Consider the following 21,301-nt stretch of genomic DNA (forward strand, 5'->3'; position numbering starts at 1 on the left):
AAAGTCAAGGAGAAAACTGTAAGCAGGAAGATAAAAACAACTAGTCATGAACTAGAGAACCTAGATAATATTAACAGCTGATTTCTCATCAGAATCTTGGAGGCCAGAAGGCAGTGGGATGACATACTCAACAGAACTGCCAACCAAGAATTCTGTATTCATCCAAACTCTCTTTCAAAATGGAAGGTGGAGTGAAAACATTCCCAGACAAGAACTGAGAGAATCCTTTCTAAAAAATCCATCTTACAATAAGCACTCAATGAAGACATTCAGGCTGAAAGCAAGTAAACCCAGATTTAAATTTAAATTCACATAGTAAAACAAAGAGCACCAATAAAGGTAAATATGCAATTATGAAAGACAGTATAAATACGTGCTTCTTCTTCTCTTAACTGATATAAAAGCAATTGGACAAAGCAAAATTTTATAATTTCATTGTTGGACCTATACACACATAAATTTAATATATTTGAAAAACACAGCATGAAGGAGATGGGTGGGAGCAAAGGTCTATTGGAATAAGAATATACCACCAGATAGTAACACAAATTCACAGGAAAAAGTGAAGGGAAACAGAAATGGTAAATAAGGAAGTTAATATAACAAACACTATAAATATATTTTTCCTTTCCTTTCTTCTCTCAGTTGTATTAATGGACATAAAATTAAATAACAATTATAACATGTATTATTGTGTATATGGAGTTAATATTTATAATAACAAAAAGGGAAGAGGAAACAGTTATACAGGAATCACGTTTTTGTATATAACCAGAATTAAGTTAGCATAAAAAATGAAGTCCATTCTCATAAGATATATATGGAAAGTTTTAGAGTAACCACTGAAAGAAACCCCAAAATATAATGAAATATTGTAGAGAATATTTATAACAAAAACGTTTAAAATAATAGAAAATTAAAATATAGTGAAAAAATCATTAAAGCACTTCTGATTTCAGCTCTGACATCTAAAGAGCTTAGAAGTCATCACATTATAGTCATAATTTTAAAAATACTGAACAAACTGAAAATCAATGACTTTTCTTAGATTTACTGAGAACTGAGATCACAGAAAAAATCACCACCTCAAAAAATGGAGAGACAGTGAATACAGAGAATTACAGCTGAGATTAGCTTCTCTAAAGCAGAAGCCACTGGACCCAGTAACTGGCAGGAACACCTGCATAGTGATTTTAATGAATTCCTGAAGTCTGAATGTGGACCCCAACTTGAGATTTAAAAACTCCTGGAGAACCATCTTGAGGAGGTGGGGCAACACTTTTGTGGGTTTGGGATCCAAAAACCCAAAAATGTTCTCATAGTGAAGATCAGAGAAAAATCCTCTCACGTTTTGGGGTAGGAGTGGGGGCGGGGTGGAGCATCCATTTTGAAATAATCCCAGAACCTTTCCCAAAACAAAGGCCTGTCCAAAACAAAGGGAAACTATGTTGCCAAGTCTTATATGACCTGGGGAAGGTACAATAGGCCAGCTTCAGCCCTCTCTCATCTTCCTGCTCTATGTGAGAGGACTAAAAAAGGCTAAGAACTGCTTCTGGAGGTCAATTTCCAGGGACTCAGGTCTACTAAAAAATTGAGACTTGTTCATAACATTATAGAATGTATCCCCTTCCCAACACCTTATCACCACATTGACAGGGCCCCAATATATAATAACAGGGAGGGATCTGCAAGACACAGACTCTATTTAAGAAGGAGTTCTTAAGAAACCCAAAGATAGGCCGGGCGCGGTGGCTCAGGCCTGCAATCCCAGCACTTTGGGAAGCTGAGGCAGGTGGATCACTTGAGGTCAGGAGTTTGAGACCAGCCTGGCCAACTTGATGAAACCCTGTCTAAACTAAAAATACAAAAAATTTAACCAGGCATGGTGGCACATGCCTGTAATCCCAGCTATTCAGGAGACTGAGGCATGAACATTGCCTGAACCTGGGAGGCAGAGGTTGCAGGGAGCTGAGATCACACCACTGCACTCCAGCCTGGGAGACAGTGAGATGAAGGAAGGAAGGAAGGGAGGGAGGGAGGGAGGGAGGGATGGGAGGCCAAAGCTAATAAGGGAGAAGAAAAGGAAACAAGAAAAATCTAAAGCCCCTCATACGTACAGCTACAGCAAACATTAAACACAGGCAAGATTCTAGCCAGATTAACAGAAAACCTCACAGTAAACACCTAGTTACCTCAGTTCCTATTACTTAATTTATCAAGTCTACCTTCCAACAAAAAAATTACAAGGCATGCTGAAAGGCAAGAAAAAAACAGTCTGAGGAGACAAAGCAAGCTTTAAGCAAGCTTTAGAATCAGACTCAGATATGACACAGATCTTGGAATTATTAGGGAATTCAAAATAACTATACTTAATATGTTAAAGGTTCTAATGGATAAAGACAGACAACATGTAATAAAAGATGGGTAATGTAAGCAGAGTGATAGAAACACTAAGAAATGATCAAAAGAAAATGCCTGAAATAAAAAACACTGTGACAGAAATGAAGAATGCCTTTGATAGTCTAATAAATAGGCTAAACATAGCTGAGGAAAGAAACAGTGAGCTTTAAGATACGTCAACAGAAATTTCCTAAACTTAAATGTAAAGAAAAAATTTTTAAATTGAAGAGAATACACAAAAACTGTGGAACAAGTACAAAAGGTGTAATATGTGCATAATGGGAATATACACAGAAAAGAAAGAGAAAGGAGAATAAATATTTAAAATGTTGAGCCTATTAGGCCAAGAATTGTGCAAAATTATTGACAGGCCCCAAACTGCAGATCCAGGTATCTCAGAGAACACCAAGCAGAATACATAGCAAAACATATCTATACCTAGCCATTTCATATTCAAGCTGCAGAAAGGCAAAAGCAACGAGAAAATCTTGTAAGAAGCCAGAGAGGAAAATACACCTTACCTATAGAGGACCAAGGATAAGAATTCTATCAGACTTCTCATTATAAACCATGCAAACAACAGAATGGAATGAAATATTTAAAGTGTTGAAGGAAAAAAAATGACAACCTAGAATTCCGAATACTTTCTCAAACAAACAAAAAATGTGGGAAATTGTGGCCAGAAGACTTGCCTTGCAAAAATGTTAAAAGAAGTTCTTCAGAGAGAAGGAAAGTGATATAGGTTAAAAAACAACAAACAAACAAAACTTGGATATACATGGAAAAAAGTATCAGAAAAATAATAAATGCAGGTATAACAAAATATTTCATTTTTCTTTTTTTTTTTTTTTTTTTTTTTTTTTTGAGATGGAGTCTCGCTCTGTCGCCCAGGCTGGAATGCAGTGGCGCGATCTCAGCTCACTGCAAGCTCTGCCTCCCGGGTTCACGCCATTCTCCTGCCTCAGCCTCCCGAGTAGCTGGGACTACAGGTGCCCGCCACCACACCCGGCTAATTTTTTTGTATTTTTAGTAGAGACGTGGTTTCGCCGTGTTAGCCAGGATGGTCTTGATCTCCCGACCTCATGATCCCCGCCTCGGCCTCCCACAGTGCTGGAATTACAGACATGAGCCACTGCGCCTGGCCTCATTTTTCTTATTCTTAATTGATTTTATAGATAACTGTTCAAAGTAATAACAGCAACAGTGTATTGGGTGATTTTTACTTTATGGAAAAGTGAAATGAATTACAATAATATTATAAGGGATAAGAGGGAAGAATTGAGAATATTCTGTTATAAGTTACCTATGAAATGGTGTAGTGTTATGTGAAAGTGTTGTTAGATTTAGCTGTAAATACATGACATAAACTCTAGGGATACTGGTAAAATTTTTTAAAGAGAGTATAATTTACTAAGAGAAAAGTGGAAATAAAATAATATAAAATGTTTACTAAAAATAGAAAAGGCAGAAAAAGGGAGGTAAAAAAGAAACAAAGAACAATTGCAATGAATAGAAAACAGTTACGAACATGGTAGATACTAATCCAAATATATAAATAATCACTTAACATGTGAATTTTCTAAATATGCCAATTAAAAGAATGAGACTGTCAGAGAGGATTAAGAAGCAAGACTCAACTATATTTTGTCTACAACATATATTTTAATCTATGACAATTAAAAGTAAAGAGATGAAGAAGGATATATCCTATTAACAATAATTGAAAGAAAGCTGGACTAGCTATATTAATTTCAGACAAAGCAGACTTCAGATCAGGGAAAATTATCAGGGATAAAGAGGGAAAAATATACAATGATAAAAGGGCAAATTCTCCAACAAAACATAATAATCCTTAATGTAAATGCACCTAACAACAGAGTATCAAAATACATGAAACAAAAATTGATAGAACTGAAAAAAGAGATAAATCTACTATTGTGGTTAGACTTTAACATCCCTCTATCAGGAATCGACAGATCCAGCAGCAGAAAATTAGTAAGTAGACAGTTGAACTGAATAGAACCATCAATCAAGTGGTTCTAATTAACATTTGTAGAATATTTCATTAATCAACAGCCACACTTTCTTCTCACGCTCACATGGAGCATTCACCAAGATAGACCACGTTATGGGCCATAAAACACAACTTCAATTTGTAAGAATAGAAATCAACAAATGGTGCTGGGACAACTAGATATCCACATGCAAAAGAATAAAATGGAACCACATGTGCAAATTGACTCAAAATTAATTAAAGACCTAAATATAAAAGCTAAGATTATAAAAATCTAAGAAAATAAATAGGCATGAATCGACATGACCTGGATTAGGCAATAATTCCTTAGATATAACACCAAAAGTGCAAGCAACAACAACAAAACAACATATTGGACATCATCAAAATTAAAATGTAAAATCAGAATTTTTGTTCTTCAGAGGACACCATCGAGAAACTGAAAAGACAACCCAAAAAATGAAAGAACATTTTTTCAAATCATATATAGGCACACCTCATTTTATTGCACTGTACTTTATTGAACTTCACAGATAATTGCATTTTTTACAAATTGAAGTTTTGTGGCAATTGTGTGTTGAGCAAGTCTATCGGTACCATTTTTCCAAAAGTGTGTACTCACTTTGTGTCTATGTGTCACATTTTGGTAATTCTTACAATACTCCAAACTTTTTTTAAATTTTTTTTTAAATTTTTTTTCCCGAGACAGAGTTTTGCTCTTGTTGCCCAGGCTGGAGTGCAATGGCACGATCTCAGCTCACAGCAACCTCCGCCTCCCAGGTTCAAGTGATTCTCCTACCTCAGCCTCCAAAGTAGCTGAGATTACAGGCGTGCACCACCACGCCCAGCTAATTTTGTATTTTTAGTAGAGACAGGGTTTCTCCATGTTGATCAGGCTGGTCTAAAACTCCCGACCTCAGGTGATCCGCCCACCTTGGCCTCCCAAAGTGCTGGGATTACAGGCATGAGCCACCACGCCCAGCCACAATACTCCAAACGTTTTCATTATTATTATATCTGTTATGGAGACCTGTGATCAGTGATCTTTGATGTCACTATTGTAACTGTTTGGGGGCACTATGAACCATGCACATATAAGACAGTGAATTTAATCAGTAAATGTTGTGTGTGTTCTGACTACTCCACCCCTGAGATACAACAAAATTGAAATCAGGCCAGTTAGTAATTCTACAGTGGCCTCTAAGTGTTCAAGTGAAAGGAAGAGTCACACGTCTCTCGCTTGAAATCAAAAGCTAGAAATGATTCAGCTTAGTGAGGCAGGCATGTCAAAAGCTGAGATATGCTGAAATCTGGGCTTCTTGCACCAGTCAGCCAAGTTATGAATACAAAGGAAAAGTTATTGAAGGAAATTAAAAGTGACACTCCTATGAACACACAAATGATAAGACAGCGAAGCAGCCATATTGTTGTATGGAGAAAGTTTGCATGGTCTGGATAGAAGATCAAATCAGCCACAGCATTCCCTTAAGCCAAGGCCTAATACAGAGCAAGACCTGAACTCTCATCAATTCTATGAAGGCTGGAAGAGGTGAGAAAGGTGCAGAAGAAAAGTTTGAAGCTAGCAGAAGTTGGTTCATGAAGTTTAAAGAAAGGAGCCATCTCCTTAGCATAAAAGTGCAAGGTGAAACAGCAGGTGCTGATGGAGAAGCTGCAGCAAGTTACCCAGGAGATCTAAGATCACTGATGAATGTGGCTACACTAAAGAAGAGGTTTTTAATGTAGAGGAAACAGCCTTCTATTAAAAGAAGATGCCATCTAGGACTTTCATAGCTAGAGAGGAGAAGTCAATGCCTGGCTTCAAAGCTTCAAAAGACAGGCTAACTCTCTTGTTAGGAGCTAAAGCAGCTGGTGACATTAAGTTGAAGCCAGTGCTCATTTACCATTCTGAAAATCCTAGGGCCCTTAAAAATGAATCATGCTAAATCTATTCTGCCTGTGTTCTATAAATGAAACAACAAAACCTACATAACAGCGTATCTGTTTACAGCATGGTTTACTATTTTAAGCCCACTGCTGTGATCTGCTGCTCAGATTAAAAAAAAAAAAAAAGATTCCTTTCAAAATATTACTGCTCATTGACAATGCACATGGTCAACCTAGAGCTCTGATGGAGATGTACAAGGAGATTAATGTTGTTTTCATGCCTGCTAATATATTCATTCTGCAGTGCATGGATCAAGGAGTAATTCTGACTTTCAAGTCTTGTTATTTAAGAAGTACATTTCAGAAGGCTATATATAACTGCCATAGTGAGTCCTCTGGTGGATCTGGGAAAAGTACATTGAAAACCTTCTGGAAAAGAATCACCATTCTAGATGCCATTGAGAACATTCGCAGAGGAGGTCGAAATTTCAACATTAACAGGAGTTTGGAAGAAGTTGATTCCAACCCTCATGGACAACTTTGAGGGGTTCAAGACTTCAGTGGAGGAAGTAACTGCAGACATGGTGGAAACAGCAAGAGAACTAGAATTAGAAGTGGAGCCTAAAGACGTGACTAAATTGCTGCAATCTCATGATCAAACTTGAATAGATGAGGTGGTGCTTCTTATGGATGAGCAAAGAAAGTGGTCTCTTGAGATGGAATCTATTTGTCATGAAGATGCTCTGAACACTATTGAAGTGACAACTAAGAATTTAGTAGTCCATAAACTTTGTTGATAAAGCAGTGACAGGGTTTGAAAAGACTGCAATTTTGAAAGAAGTTCTACTGTGGGTAAAAATGCTATCAAACAGAATCACGTGCTACAGAGAAATCTTTCATGACAGGAAGAATCCATCGATGTGGCAAACTTCATTGGTGTATTATTTTAAGAATTTTCCCCAACCACTCCAACCTTTAGCAACCACCACTCTGATAATTTAGCAAGCATCAACGTTAAGAGAAAACTGTCCACTAACAAAAAGATTATAACTTGTTGAAGGCTCAGATGACCATTAGCATTTGTTATCAATAAAGTTTTGTTTTGTTTTGTTTTTGAAATGGAGTCTTGCTCTGTCACCCAGGCTGGAGTGAAGTGGCACGATCTCAGCTCACTGCAACCTCCACCTCCCAGGTTCAAGCGATTCTCCTGTCTCAGCCTCCTGAACAGCTGAGATTACAGGCATGCACCACCACGCCTGGCTAATTTTTGTATTTTTAGTAGAGACGGGGTTTCACCATGTTGACCAGGCTGGTCTCAAACCCCTGACCTCAAGTGATCTGCCCACCTCGGCCTCCCAAAGTGCTGGGATTACAGGCGTGAGCCACCACGCCCAGCCAATAAAGTATTTTTTTTTTTAAGTATTCTTTAATTAAGGAATGTACCTTGGTTTTTTAGACATAATGTTATTGCACACTTAATAGACTACAGTAGAGTGTAAACACAACTTTTATATTCAGCTGGAAACCAAAAATTTAATGTGACTCACTTCATTGCAATATTCACTTCACTGTAGTGGTTTGGATCCAAATGCACAGTATCTCCAAGGTAGACATGTATCTGATAAGAATATAATATCCAGAATATATAAAAAACTGTTGCAACTCAACAATGAAAAGACAGCTAACTGAATTTTTTTTAATGAGCAAAAGATTTAAATAGACATATTCCCAAAGAAGACATTAAAATAGCCAATAAGCAAGATGAAAAGATGTGCAACATCATTAGCCATTAATAATAAGGAGTGACTGCTACTGGGGACGGGTTTTTCTGGAGCTAGGCAGTGGTGATGGCTACATAATCTTGTGAATATATTAAAAACCACTGAATTGCATAGTTTAACATCGTGAATTTTATGTTATGTAAATTATATCTCAATAAAGAGACAAATAACTTGATTTAAAAACACGCTAAGGATCTGAATAGACATTTCTTTGAATGAAGGCATACGAACTTCCAGTAGGTACATGAAAGATGCTGTATTAGTCCATTTTCACACTGCTATAAAGATACTATCTGAGACTGGGTAATTTATAAACAAAAGAGGTTTAATCAACTCACAGTTCCACATGGCTGGGGAGGCCTCAGGAAACTTACAATCATGGTGGAAGGCGAAGGAAAGGCAAGTACTTCCTTCACAAGGTGGCAGGAAAGAGAGCAAGAGCGATGGGGGAAGAGCCCCTTATAAAACCATCAGATCTCATGAGAACTCACTCACTATCATAAGAACAGCATGGGGGAAACCACCCCCATGATCCAATCACCTCCCACCTGGTCCCTCCCTCGACATGTAGGGTTGACAATTCAAGATGAGATTTGGGCGGGGACACAGAGCCAAACCATATCAGATGCTCAATATCATTATTCCTGAGGAAAATGCATATCAATCTCACCATGAGAAACCACTTCATATCCACTAATATGTCTATAATCAAAAAGACTGCCAATAACAAATGTTTGGTGAGGGTGTGTAGAAAATGAAACCCTCATACACAGATGGTGAGAAAATAAATTGGTGCAGTGACTTTCTTTTCTTGTTGTTGTTGTCGTTTTGTTTTGTTTTTTGTCTGAGACGGAGTCTTGCTCTGTCAAGTGAAGCCAAGGCAGGCGGATCATTTGAGGTCAGGAGTTCGAGATCAGCGTGGCCAACATGGTGAAACCTCATCTCTACAAAAATTAGCTGGATGTGGTGGTGCATGCCTGTAATCCCAGGTACTCTAGAGGCTGAGGCAGGAGAATCACTTGAACTTGGGAGGTGGAGGTTGCAGTTGCGCTCCAGCCTTGGTGACAGAGCAAGACTCTGTCAAAAAAAAGGAAGGGAAGGGAAGGGGAAGGGGAAGGGGAAGGGGAAGGGGAAGGGGAAGGGGAAAGGGAAAGGGAAAGGAAAAGAGAAAGGAAAAGGAAAAGGAAAGGAAACTTTCTACTGCATAAGCTGGGTGGTAGATACACAGGTGCTCATTTTATTGTGATCCTTTAAATTTGCATTTATATTATTCTTTCTGTGGATAAAATATATATCTTAATAAAAGCATTTTTTAGAAGTCTGACAGACCCAGATTCTGGTTCAACCACTTAAGATTTCTGAGTTCTTGGGCACATTACTTAACCTAAGCCTTCCAATGTCTTATCTGTAAAGCAGAGATGGCAATAATAACAACTCCCTCATAGGCTTTTACATCATGTGCCTGGCACATGGTCAGTGCTATTATTAGCTAATGTCAGCTATAAGCAGTTGAGCCACTTGCCTAAAAATTCCAAGTTCATGACTTCTCTTTCTTTAAACTACAATTTCCATATTTGCTATTCCGTAAGAGTTCAAAATTTGATCAGAGGAATAAAACTGACCTTCAAACAGGACTTACTGCAATTCAACCTTTAAAATGTCTTTACATAACATCTTTGTAAAGCCAATAAATATTGCACCTTAATAAACCAGGACAAGAACCAAAATTTCTCAATGCCATCCCCATCACGCTACCAATGACTTTCTCCACAGAATTGGAAAAAACTACTTTAAAGTTCATATGGAACCAAAAAAGAGCCCACATTGCCAAGACAATCGTAAGCCAAAAGAACAAAGCTGGGGGCATCACGCTGACTTCAAACTATACTACAAGGCTACAGTAACCAAAACAGCATGGTACTGGTACCAAAACAGAGATATAGACCAATGGAACAGAACACAGCCCTCAGAAATAATACCGCACATCTACAACCATATGATCTTTGACAAACCTGACAAAAACAAGAAATGGGGAAAGGATCCCCTATTTAATAAATGGTGCTGGGAAAATTGGTTAGCCATAAGTAGAAAGCTGAAACTGGATCCTTTCTTTGCTCCTTATATGAAAATTAATTCAAGATGGATTAGAGATTTAAATGTTAGACCTAAAACCATCAAAACCCTAGAAGAAAACCTAGGCAATACCATTCAGGACATAGGCATGGGCAAGGACTTCATAAAACACCAAAAGCAACGGCAACAAAAGCAAAAATTCACAAATGGGATCTAATTAAACTAAAGAGCTTCTGCACAGCAAAAGAAACTACCATCAGAGTGAACAGGCAACCTACAGAATGGGAGAAAATTTTTGCAATCTACCCATCTGACAAAGGCTGATATCTAGAATCTACAAAGAACTGAAACAAATTTACAAGAAAAAATCAAACGACCCCATCAAAAAGTGGATGAAGGATATGAACAGACACTTCTCAAAAGAAGACATTTATGCAGCCAACAGACATGAAAAAATGCTCACCATCACTCACCGTTGGAGAAATGCAAATCAAAACCACAATGAGATACCATCTCACACCAGTTAGAAAGGCGATCATTAAAAAGTCAGGAAACAACAGGTGCTGGAGAGGATGTGGAGAAACAGGAACACTTTTACACTGTTGGTGGGACTGTAAACTAGTTCAACCATTGTGGAAGCCAGTGTGGTAATTCCTCAAGGATCTAGAACTAGAAATACCATTTGACCCAGCCATCCCATTACCGGGGATATACCCGAAGGATTATAAGTCATGCTGCTATAAAGACACATGCACACGTATGTTTATTGCGGCACTATTCACAATAGCAAAGACTTGGAATCAACCCAAATGTCCATCAGTGACAGACTGGATTAAGAAAATGTGGCACATATGCACCATGGAATACTATGCAGCCATAAAAAAGGATGAGTTCTTGTCCTTTGTAGGGACATGGATGCAGCTGGAAACCATCATTCTCAGCAAACTATCGCAAGAACAGAAAACCAAACACCGCATGTTCTCATTCATAGGTGGGAATTGAACAATGAGAATACTTGGACACAGGAAGTGGGAAGAGGGGAGGGATAGCATTAGGAGATATATCTAATGTGAATGACGAATTAATGGGTGCAGCACACAACATGACACATGTATACATATGTAACAAACCTGCATGTTGTGCACATGTACCCTAGAACTTAAAGTATAATAATAAAAATAAAATAAAATAAAATAAAAATAAAAATAAAGATTGTTGAGAAGAGTGACAAAAAAAAAATTTCTGTCATTTCTGGAGGTTGGTGTCAACTAATGTTCTAGCCTAGCTCTGGGAGCTCAAATCTAGGTCAGATTAAGAGAATATTCTTTTCAGTCTTGAACAGCTTCCAGAATCCATGTCCATTCTGCATCTTAGTCTCCAAGTTAAGTGAAGAGTCTCTATGTTGGACTTGCTTTTGTCCCACCTGGATTTCCAGCACATGACTTCAAAGGTAAAATTCTGTCATCAAGCCTACACTACAGTTTTCTGGCCCAGATGAATGTGTCAGTGAATGTGTCAGGGTTGGGTAGTCAGAAGCTAAAGATGAGCAAGACAGGTGTGGCACTTATCTAGGTCCCTTGCAAGGACTCATATTCTTAAAGGAGACACTATTCTATTGTTCATCATGAATCGGAAGCAACTTATAGTCATGTATAATTATTATCAGAGCCCTTTGCTTAAAGTATCTGTCACACAGCTCACACCTGCTTTGTAGCTAATCATTGCCTAAAACTTTCTCTACACAGACAAGGGAAGGCAAAAAGAGATGAACCTATGCAGTTTAGCTATGTGTCAGCAACTCAGATAAAACATTCACTGGGGCAAGGGAAAGCTAAACGATAGGCTCTAAATAGAATTTTGCTTCAGGAAAGCCCTCTCTGACCCTTTCTCCACATCCCACTAAGTTGATATCATGTTACTGTTGTCTCACAGAACCCTTTTAATTTACTGTTTCATAATATGACATGTTTACAACGTTTAATTTAATATCTGCATTTCCCTCAAGATTCTGTGCTCCATGAGGGGAGAGACCTCCTCCTCCTTGTTCATTCCTGTATCCCCATCAACTGGTACAGGGCCTTGCACATAGTAGGTGCTCAAGAATTTATTTGTTGGATTAATGGACAATCAATCCATGTAACAATGAATCAATTCCTGGCATCATGAACAGGGATAATCAAGAGTCCAACTGAAGACCTTGGATTTCCAAATGACGTGGTCCTAAGAAATGATCTCATTGTAAAATCACCTAGTTGGGGAAATGTTAACTATTTACCTGTGCTGAGTGAGTACATTTACAGCTGAAGGATGGTTTGCACAGTAAGCCAGATACATAGATTTAAAATGAGGCATGAGACTCAGTAGACAACCTCCTACTTTTTGCTGGTTTTCTGGAAACCTGTAAATAAAATGGACAAAACACAGAATGCAAAATAGGAAACAGGAGGCAAAGGAAGATTATTCCAATTATATCTGGCAGCATGAAAGCCTTCTGAATATTTTGCCAAGGTTAAAAGAGAAACTATATTATAACCATTTTACCCATGAAACTCATATTCTTGCCCACTGCTTTAAACTCTAGCCACCAAACGTAGTTCTAATACATAGAGTCAGATACTCACTTGGAATTAGTAGGTACGGTTGCTTGTTTGTTTTTAAGATGATTATTTTTAAATTTAGCTGGGTACACTAAAAATACTCTTGGTTAATTTATCTAAAGTTTGAGTACAGACAAAACTAATCAAATCCAAAAATGACATACCACAAAAGAATATTATGTAATCTTGGAGGCCTGGTGTTTGCTAGGCAGGGTGGCCTCAAAAGTTTTTAAATTAATGTTTTAAAGTATAAGCCACCTGTCTTCATTTGTAGAAAAATCAGAAAAGCATAATAAGAAAAATGAATTTCTCAGACTCCCACCATTTGGAGATACTGACTCTAAAAATGTTGACATATTTCTTGGGCTTTTTTCTAATGTTTCTCTATAAAATGGAAAACATAAGGATTATGAATCTAGTTTGCAATCTGCCCTTCTCGCTTAGTGAACATCTTTTCATATCAATAATCTAGATCCCTCTTGGTCCCTCAAGTCCCTTTAGTGTGGGCCCTCTCCATCTTTCTCCCTGGACAACCACCTCTGTCCCATTAAGCTTAAATAACAGGTAATCATCTCAGTTTCCCTGTAGAGATGAAAGCTGCCAACTTCTTCAAGATAAGCTACTTGAAAAATTAGTCTTTCTATAGAAACATGTTGCCTGATGATCATTATAGTTCACTCTGTAGTATGAAGTTAAACATCTGGACAATCTAGCTAACCATCAAAAATGTGTTGGTTCACATAAAGATATATTTTTCCTTCCCTCACTTTCTGTGTGTTTCAACTCTTAATATAATAGACACAGTATCAGGAGCAATTCAAAGAGACCAAATCTGTTAAACTGAATGAATCATTTGAATGACTTTTCCAAGTAATTTGCAATGTACAAAAGAAAATATGTAATCAGTGCCAGAGGTGTCATTCATGGTCAATTAAGACCTTATGTGTCTCCAGCGAGGGGATCATCACACACTGGGGCCTGTCGGGGAGTGGCGGGAAAGGGGAGAGAGAGCATTAGGACAAATACCTAATGCATGCGGGGCTTAAATCCTGGATGACGTGTTGATAGGTGCAGCAAACCACCACAGCACATGTATACCTATGTAACAAACCTGCACATTCAGCACATGTATCCCAGAACTTTAAGAAACATTTAAAAAATTAAAAAGACCTTATTTGTCTCTTATACTGACCAGAAACAGCAAACTCAGGTATTTTTAAATAAAGTCAAAAGTAATTTACGAGATACAGAATTCTAATACACAACTAGTGGTTTGACACTGTGAACACTGCCACCTAGTACATTGCCTATGTATTGCTACTTTGTTCAAAGCTGTAACAAATACCTAACTATGAAGTGCCCTTACCTAAGGCAACAGGTAAAAGGAAAACAAAACACAAACAGCAATGTTGCTGGCTATCCTATCAGAAATATGCCACACTTACTTTGAACATTCTTCCAAGGCTTGGCAGAGTGTCTGTTGAAATGTGCATACTTCCTCGAAGTTTCCCAGTAAAGACGTAACCTCCACAGTACTCAGACTGAAAAAAAAATACAGTACTTGTAGTTATCTCTTCTAGTCTAGTTGGCGAATAGTTTGCAAACATATGGTAAATACAAGGGAAGTAATCCCTGTATTTTAACTTTTGCCTTTCAATTTACAACAATTCTATTGTCTTAGGCAACTTCTTAAGCTTCTCCCCTTGATTTTCTTTTATATAATAAGAATAATGATCCTAAAGAAAAGGAGTGGTCGTAAGGGACATTTAGGTCTTTTATAAAGCAAGGAGTAAATTAAAACAAGTGTTTAATACTGAAGTATATAAATAGATAAAAATACATCATAGCTATGAATAAGTGTAAAAAAACCCTTGAGTACCTTCCACTGGATGAACTGGAAAAGTAATTGAAAGACATTATATATGCTCATATAATACACAAGAAAAAATAGCAAAATCAACTTTCTCCTAAACTAAAATGCTCATATATCAATTAAAGGAAATCTTTATGAGATGAAGTAGGAGGGAAAAAATAGTATCGATTTGTTTGTTTTTAGAGTGGAGTGAAGTCAAATAAAGTTTTTAGAGTGGAGTGAAGTCAAATAAAGGCAAACTGAACCACTTTATCCAGGGCCTCTGTATGAAGAATGTTCTTATCCATTCCTCCCCTACCAAACAGTAAGTGATAATAATAACAAGAGCCAACACTCATAGAGCACTGAACACTTACACAAGCATTTTACAATTAAAATCTCATTTTAACCTTATAATAACTCTATAAGGTAGGTATTATGCCAGGGCTATTACCATTTTACAGGTGGGGAAACCCAGGCATAGAGAGGTTAAGCAAATCATCCAAAGCTACAAAGCCAGGAAATGCCAAAGACAGAAATTGAACCAAAATATTCTAGCTGCAGAGTCCATGCTCTTAACCACTTTTTGGGAGAAAACGTTTCTGAAGATTTGCTTAAAAAGCCAAGTTTGGGCTGGGCGTGGTGGCTCACACCTGTAATCCCAGAACTTTGGGAGGCCGAGGCAGGTGGATCACTTGAAGCCAGGAGTTTGAAACCAGCCAGACTGACATGGTGAAACCCCATCTGTACTAAAAATACGAAAAATTAGTCGAGTGTGGTGGCAGGCGCCTGTAATTCCAGCTACTCGGGAGGCTGAGGCAGGAGAATCGCTTGAACCTAGGAGGCGGAGGTTGCAGTGAGCTGAGATCGTGCCACTGCACTCTAGGCTGGGTGACAGAGTAAGACTCTGTCTCACACACACACACACACACACACACACACACAAACGCCCTTGTCTGCCACATGTTCTTCTCCTGGAGTGTATGGTAATACTAGGCCGGGTGTGGTGGCTTACGCCTGAAATCCCAGCACTTTGGGAGACCAAGGCGGGCAGATCACTTGAGGTCAGGAGATCAAGACCAGCCTGGCCAATATGGTGAAATCCCATCACTACTAAAAATAGAAAATTAGCCATGCGTGATGGCCTATGCCTGTAGTCCCAGCTACTCAGGAGGCCGAGGCAGGAGAATCGCTTGAACCTGGGAAGCAGAGGTTGCAGTGAGCCGAGATCTCGCCACTGCACTCAAGCCTGGGGGACAGAGTGAGACTCCGTCTCAAAATATATATATGTATAATATATTATATATTTTATTTTTTTATTATATATTATATATTACATATATTAAATATATAATATATTATATATGTATATTATATATAGAAAATACCAGGGGAGTATTCCCAAGAGAATATTTTTTTGCTGACTAAGAAAGAAAGGGAAGAAGACCAAAACAAACATTACCAGTAACTCTGAGAGAATAAAAAACTGCTAGTTCCTCTGCTGTAATGCCATCCTGAATCACAAGCTGGAAAACCCCTATTCTAAAGTGAAACCTTTAGCCAACCAACTTCCCTCGTTGTTGCTCTCTCCGAGCAGTGAGAACTTAAGTTGGGGCCTTATTTGAACCTGACTGGGGGCTTATCTGGCCCCTTCGCGATCAGATAATAGTCAGTCTGGTTTGCTCAAATCACTTTGGGGCCAACAAGACAGTCAGAAGTAATGGAAACTTACTATCACTGCATTCTGAATTAATTTAGGAACAGTACAGGTCTGACTCAGGTCTCTCACCTCCTCAGCCCTGACTCTTTTCCAAAGAACTCAAACAAACCAGTAAGAAAAAAAACAAATAATCCCATCAAAAAGTAGGCAAATGACATGAACACACACTTCTCAAAAGAAGACTTACAAATGGCCAAACAACATATGAAGAAATGCTCACTATCACTAATCATCAGGGAAATACAAATTAAAACCATGAGATACCACCTCCGCCCAGCCAGAATGGCCATTATTAAAAAGTCAACAATAATAGATGTTGGCAGCCGGGTGCAGTGGCTCACACCTGTAATCCCAGCACTTTGGGAGGCCGAGGCAGGCAGATCACGAGGTCAGGAGATCAAGACCATCCTGGCTAACACAGTGAAACCCCGTCTCTACTAAAAAAATACAAAAAATTAGCCGGGCGTGGTGGCGGGAGGCTGAGACAGGAGAATGGCGTGAACCTGGGAGGCAGAGCTTGCAGTGAGCCGAGATCGCGCCACTGCACTTCAGCCTGGGCAACAGAGCGAGACTCCGTCTCAAAAAAATAAAAATAAATAAATAAAATTTTAAAAAATAGATGTTGGCGTAGATGTGGCGAAAAGGGAACACTTACACACTGCTGGTGGGAATGTAAATTAGTACAGCCTCTTTGGAAAACACTACAGAGTTTTCTCAAACCTAAAAGTAGATCTACCATTCCATCCAGCAATCTCACTACTGAGTATTTAGCCAAAGGAAAAGAACTCATTAAATCCTTGTATTGTTTTTTGATCGCTAATCAGTCCCTCCTTCATTTAAAATCTTACCATCTCCCCTCCCAGAGTTACCACTTCAGTTTCCATCTCCTCTGCCTGTCACTTCCAGAAAACAGAAAGCATGTTTCACTTGGCAGCAGGGGGCACAGTGGCTCCAGCCTGGCCACGTACTGGCTGTGTGATGGGCAAGGGAGTAAACTTGTCTGGACTTCAGCTTCTTCTCTATCCAATAAAGATAGTCATTTCTCCCAGGATACTAGACCCAATGATTTACTGATTTACTTCAGCTCTAAGAACTATGATTCACAGAATACTTCATATTTCACATGATAAGAATAAAAAATACTTTGTTTTTTGTTCTGTTTTGTTTTGTTTGAGATGGAATCTCACTCTGTCCCCCAGGCTGGAGTACAGTGGCATGAACTTGGTGCACTGCAACCTCTGCCTACTGAGTTCAAGCGATTCTCCTGCCTCAGCCTCCTGAGTAGCTGGGACTACAAGTGCGCACCACCATGCCGAGCTAATTTTGTATTTTTAGTAGAGATGGGGTTTCGCCATGTTGCCCAGGTTGGTCTTGAACTCCTGGCCTCAAGTGATCCACCGCCTTGGCCTCCCAAAGTGCTGGGATTACAGGCGTGAGCCAACGTGCCCAGCCAGCCACTGCGCCTGCCCCAAATAACACTTTGTTATGGATCATGTTTAAACTCTTACAACACAGGAATAGAAAATCTTTTCATACTGAAGTAGATTTCCATGATGCCAGGAGAATAAACAAGTGGGAAATTTAGCAAGAAAAAAGACATTATAACTAAACAAGCATAATTTGGAAAAGGGGAGAATTTTTCTCACGATATTTTTTTCTTTTCTTTTTCTTTTGTCTGCTTGGTTTTTTGTTGTTGTTGTTGTTTGTTTGTTTTCATATGGAGTCTTGCTCTGTCTCCCAAGCTGGAATGCAGATGTGATTTTGGTTCACTGCAGCCTCCGCCTCCCAGGTTCAAGCGATTTTCGTGCCTCAGCCTCCCAAGTAGCTGGGATTACAGGCTTGCACCACCAGGCTCAGCTAATTTGCTGTTGTATTTTTAGTAGAAACAAGGTTTCACCATGTTGGCCAGGCTGGTCTTGGACTCCTGACGTCAAGTGATCTGCCTGCCTCAGCCTCCCAAAGTGCTGGGATTTTGAGCCATCACACCTGGCCAAATTTCTCAAATACATTAACTTATTTAAGTTTGAAGCTGATAGTTTAGGCAACTGTTTATCAATAGTAAACTCTTTCCAAGGTAAAAAGAGAGGTTTTTGTTCTCCATTATATGGGCTGACTGGTAAATTTTCTATTTGATCATGATCTCTAGTGAAATTTAATTAATTAAAATTAAAACAAATAAATGCAGTTTACCACTATTTGTTAAATATGCTGTGCCTACGAGGATTTAAAAAAAATGGTCACTACTTTTCTTTCATGAAAACTGAAGCTTTCAATTCAGGCTTTACACAATCACTTCAGATTTCTAAGACCAGAGTAAGGTTTGAACATTTTGTCTTTAAAAACACTTTAGCATCTCTTTATCATTCACATTTGCCTGGGTGAAATAATGGCTTGAATAGTTCTTATGAGCATTCACAAAATGCCATACTCTTTCCATTCTCAGAGCATGGGAAAGAAGTTCTGCCCTGGCAAACAAAGGTCAGAGTGAGCATGAGAATTTCCAGTTGATGTGCTTTCTGAATAAAAGAACCAGGGAATTCTTTTCCTATAAGGTAAAACCAGGCACATCACTTTTTTTTTTTAATGTACAAGATAAAAACTGTGACAGTAAGAAACACAGATCTGCTCATTCCTTTCACAGCCAGAAGAGAAAGAAAGCCAAGCTCTCCAAAAGCAACATCTTGCATAATTTCTATTGCCCTGACCATGTTCTTGGCAACCTGTGATCTGTGGAAATTCTTCTAAAAGGCAAAATCAATTATTCAGTAACTGACATACGAATAATGAATCCATATGCTGACATTATGTTGCTTTACTTAGTGAGGGGTTTAAAATAAACATCTTACTTGTTATTGGACTGCAGGGGTCTTAAGTAAGTAACAAGAAGAGACTGAAGTTCTTTAGCATATTCTTTTTCAGTGTCCAGGATGTTCTGTAACACCTATGAAAAAAAAAAAAGTCAATATATTATAATCATCAAAATAGTCTAAGGCAAAATGTAGCTTTGATCTTTTAACCAAGTTTCTAGGAAGAGAAAAGGTCCTATTTACTCAGGCTACCATTGCAAGCAAAGAACACAAAATCTGAATGCGCTTTCTTTCAATCTAGCAAACTACTTTAATTATTGCATGACAACTGGTTATATTGCACAATTCATATGAATAAAATTTTTCAGTTACCCATAACTGAATGGGCCTTGCCATTTACACAGTACTGCTTGGTTATTTATTTCTTGTCGAGACAGGATCTCTCTATGTTGCCCAGGGTGGTCTCAAACTCCTGGTCTGGAAGAATCCTCCTGCCTCAGCCTTCCAAAGTGCTGGGATTACAGGTGTGAGCCCACATCAAACCCCACAGTACTGTTTAAAATGTTTTCGTGTGCTGTAAATCATTTTATCCTCAGGAAGTTCTCAGTTAGTTAACAAAGAATCATTACTCCTCTTTTATGGAGGAGAAAATTGAGGCCAGCTACCTTAGACACAGAGACTTAATGTCAGTATAATTTAAGGATCACTGTGATATCAAACATCACATGAGATTTTTGTTTAAGTTATGTTTGTGATAAGACCTTTAGGGAATAAAATCTGAGGATACAGTGAATTTTTAAGCAGAGTTAAAACTAGTCTTTTATTAAAGGCAGAAGGTGCTACCATGAACAATTCAAAGAACAAAGTAGGCTGAAGTGTGAGAAATTTAACAAGAGAAATAAAAATTATCATTATTATTAATCATGTAATTAAAATCCTATAGGCAAAACAACCAATATGGGGGTTCACAATTTCTCTTCCCCCACCAGTTCTAGGGTCATGTCACAACCCATTTCCAAGCCTCTTCTGGTGGCAGGTTAAACCTTCATTTAATACCTAATGTAAATGACGGGTTGATGGGTGCGGTGCAGTGGGCCAGCATGGCACATGTATACCTATGTAACGAGCCTGCACGTTGTACACATGTACCCTAGAACTTAAAGCATAATAATTTTAAAAACCTTCATTTAAGCTCTTAGAGACAACCCAGTTAACATTCTGGTATAATTTTCTTTCAGATATTCTAATTCATTCAACAAAATCGACTGAGTGCCTACTCTGCCAACTGCTGTGCTGCCCACAGGGAGTTTATACTGTATTTGCAGAGACATTAAACAGAGAGTTACAATACGGAGTGAAGTCTCCTTAACTAGGAGAAGTGTATTAGCCTACCAATATGCCAGCCATATACTCACAAGACAATGCATGATGATCTGCTTTTGAAAGGTGGAATGGTCAAAACAAGTGGAGATCCTGGTAACCGTGGGTTTTCTGGGAAACAACTGGAGTGCAGGGTGGTAGTTCTGACTCTGCTGCTGACTGAGAGGTTGCTTCAGTTTAAAACTTTGCTTACATCATCTCAGATTATGATATTGCACCTACCTTGGGGACCATTATGAAGATGTAGTGACACACTGTACAGATAGGTGCTGGGTAAGTGGGAAACAGACCTACCAATTTAAAGGGTTAAAAAAGGGTTTCTCAATAGCAACATTATTAACATTTCAAACCAGATAATTCTTTGTTGTGACGGAATGCCCATATCATTGCCATGACATTGCCAAATGTCACCTGAAAGGCAATATTGCCCCTAGTTGAGAATCACTGGCTTAGAAGAACACAGGATGGCTTCAAAAGCTCGGGGTTAAATTGCAGCCCCTATACCGAGCCACTCATGTCTACTTTCAGTTCCTCTATTCCTCAGAAACTACCCTCTAAAAGTGTAAATGCAGGGTTCTGGAGGTATTGATGTTCTCAGAAATTAACCCAGTAATGGAATAGAAATATTCCCCTCCATAGAAAGTCCAAGCGCGAGAATGGAAATTAGAAACTACTTTGAGATGAATGAAAATGAAAACACAACATACAAAACCTCACAGGGTGCAGTTAAACAGTGCTTAAAGGAAACTATATATTTATAAATGCTTATTTTAAAAAAGAAAAAAAGACTTTC

The 21,301-nt window shown here is 38.4% G+C and overlaps 1 protein-coding gene across 4 annotated transcripts in view; it reads right to left on the bottom strand.

Moving 5' to 3' along the window:
* Positions 1 to 21,301, bottom strand: part of ARHGEF6 (Rac/Cdc42 guanine nucleotide exchange factor 6) — a 119,392-nt gene that overhangs the window by 32,582 nt on the left and 65,509 nt on the right. For all 4 annotated transcript variants that reach the window (XM_050777205.1, XM_050777204.1, XM_050777206.1 and 1 more), the window contains 3 exons: positions 19,168 to 19,262; positions 14,195 to 14,290; positions 12,428 to 12,550 (listed from right to left, as the gene is read on the bottom strand). In XM_050777205.1, the coding sequence (XP_050633162.1) occupies positions 12,428 to 12,550; positions 14,195 to 14,290; positions 19,168 to 19,262 (314 nt within the window). The remainder of the gene's footprint in view (positions 1 to 12,427; positions 12,551 to 14,194; positions 14,291 to 19,167; positions 19,263 to 21,301) is intronic.

The sequence above is a fragment of the Macaca thibetana genome, chromosome X, assembly GCF_024542745.1.
Source record: "Macaca thibetana thibetana isolate TM-01 chromosome X, ASM2454274v1, whole genome shotgun sequence".
NCBI classification, from domain to species: Eukaryota; Metazoa; Chordata; class Mammalia; order Primates; family Cercopithecidae; genus Macaca; species Macaca thibetana.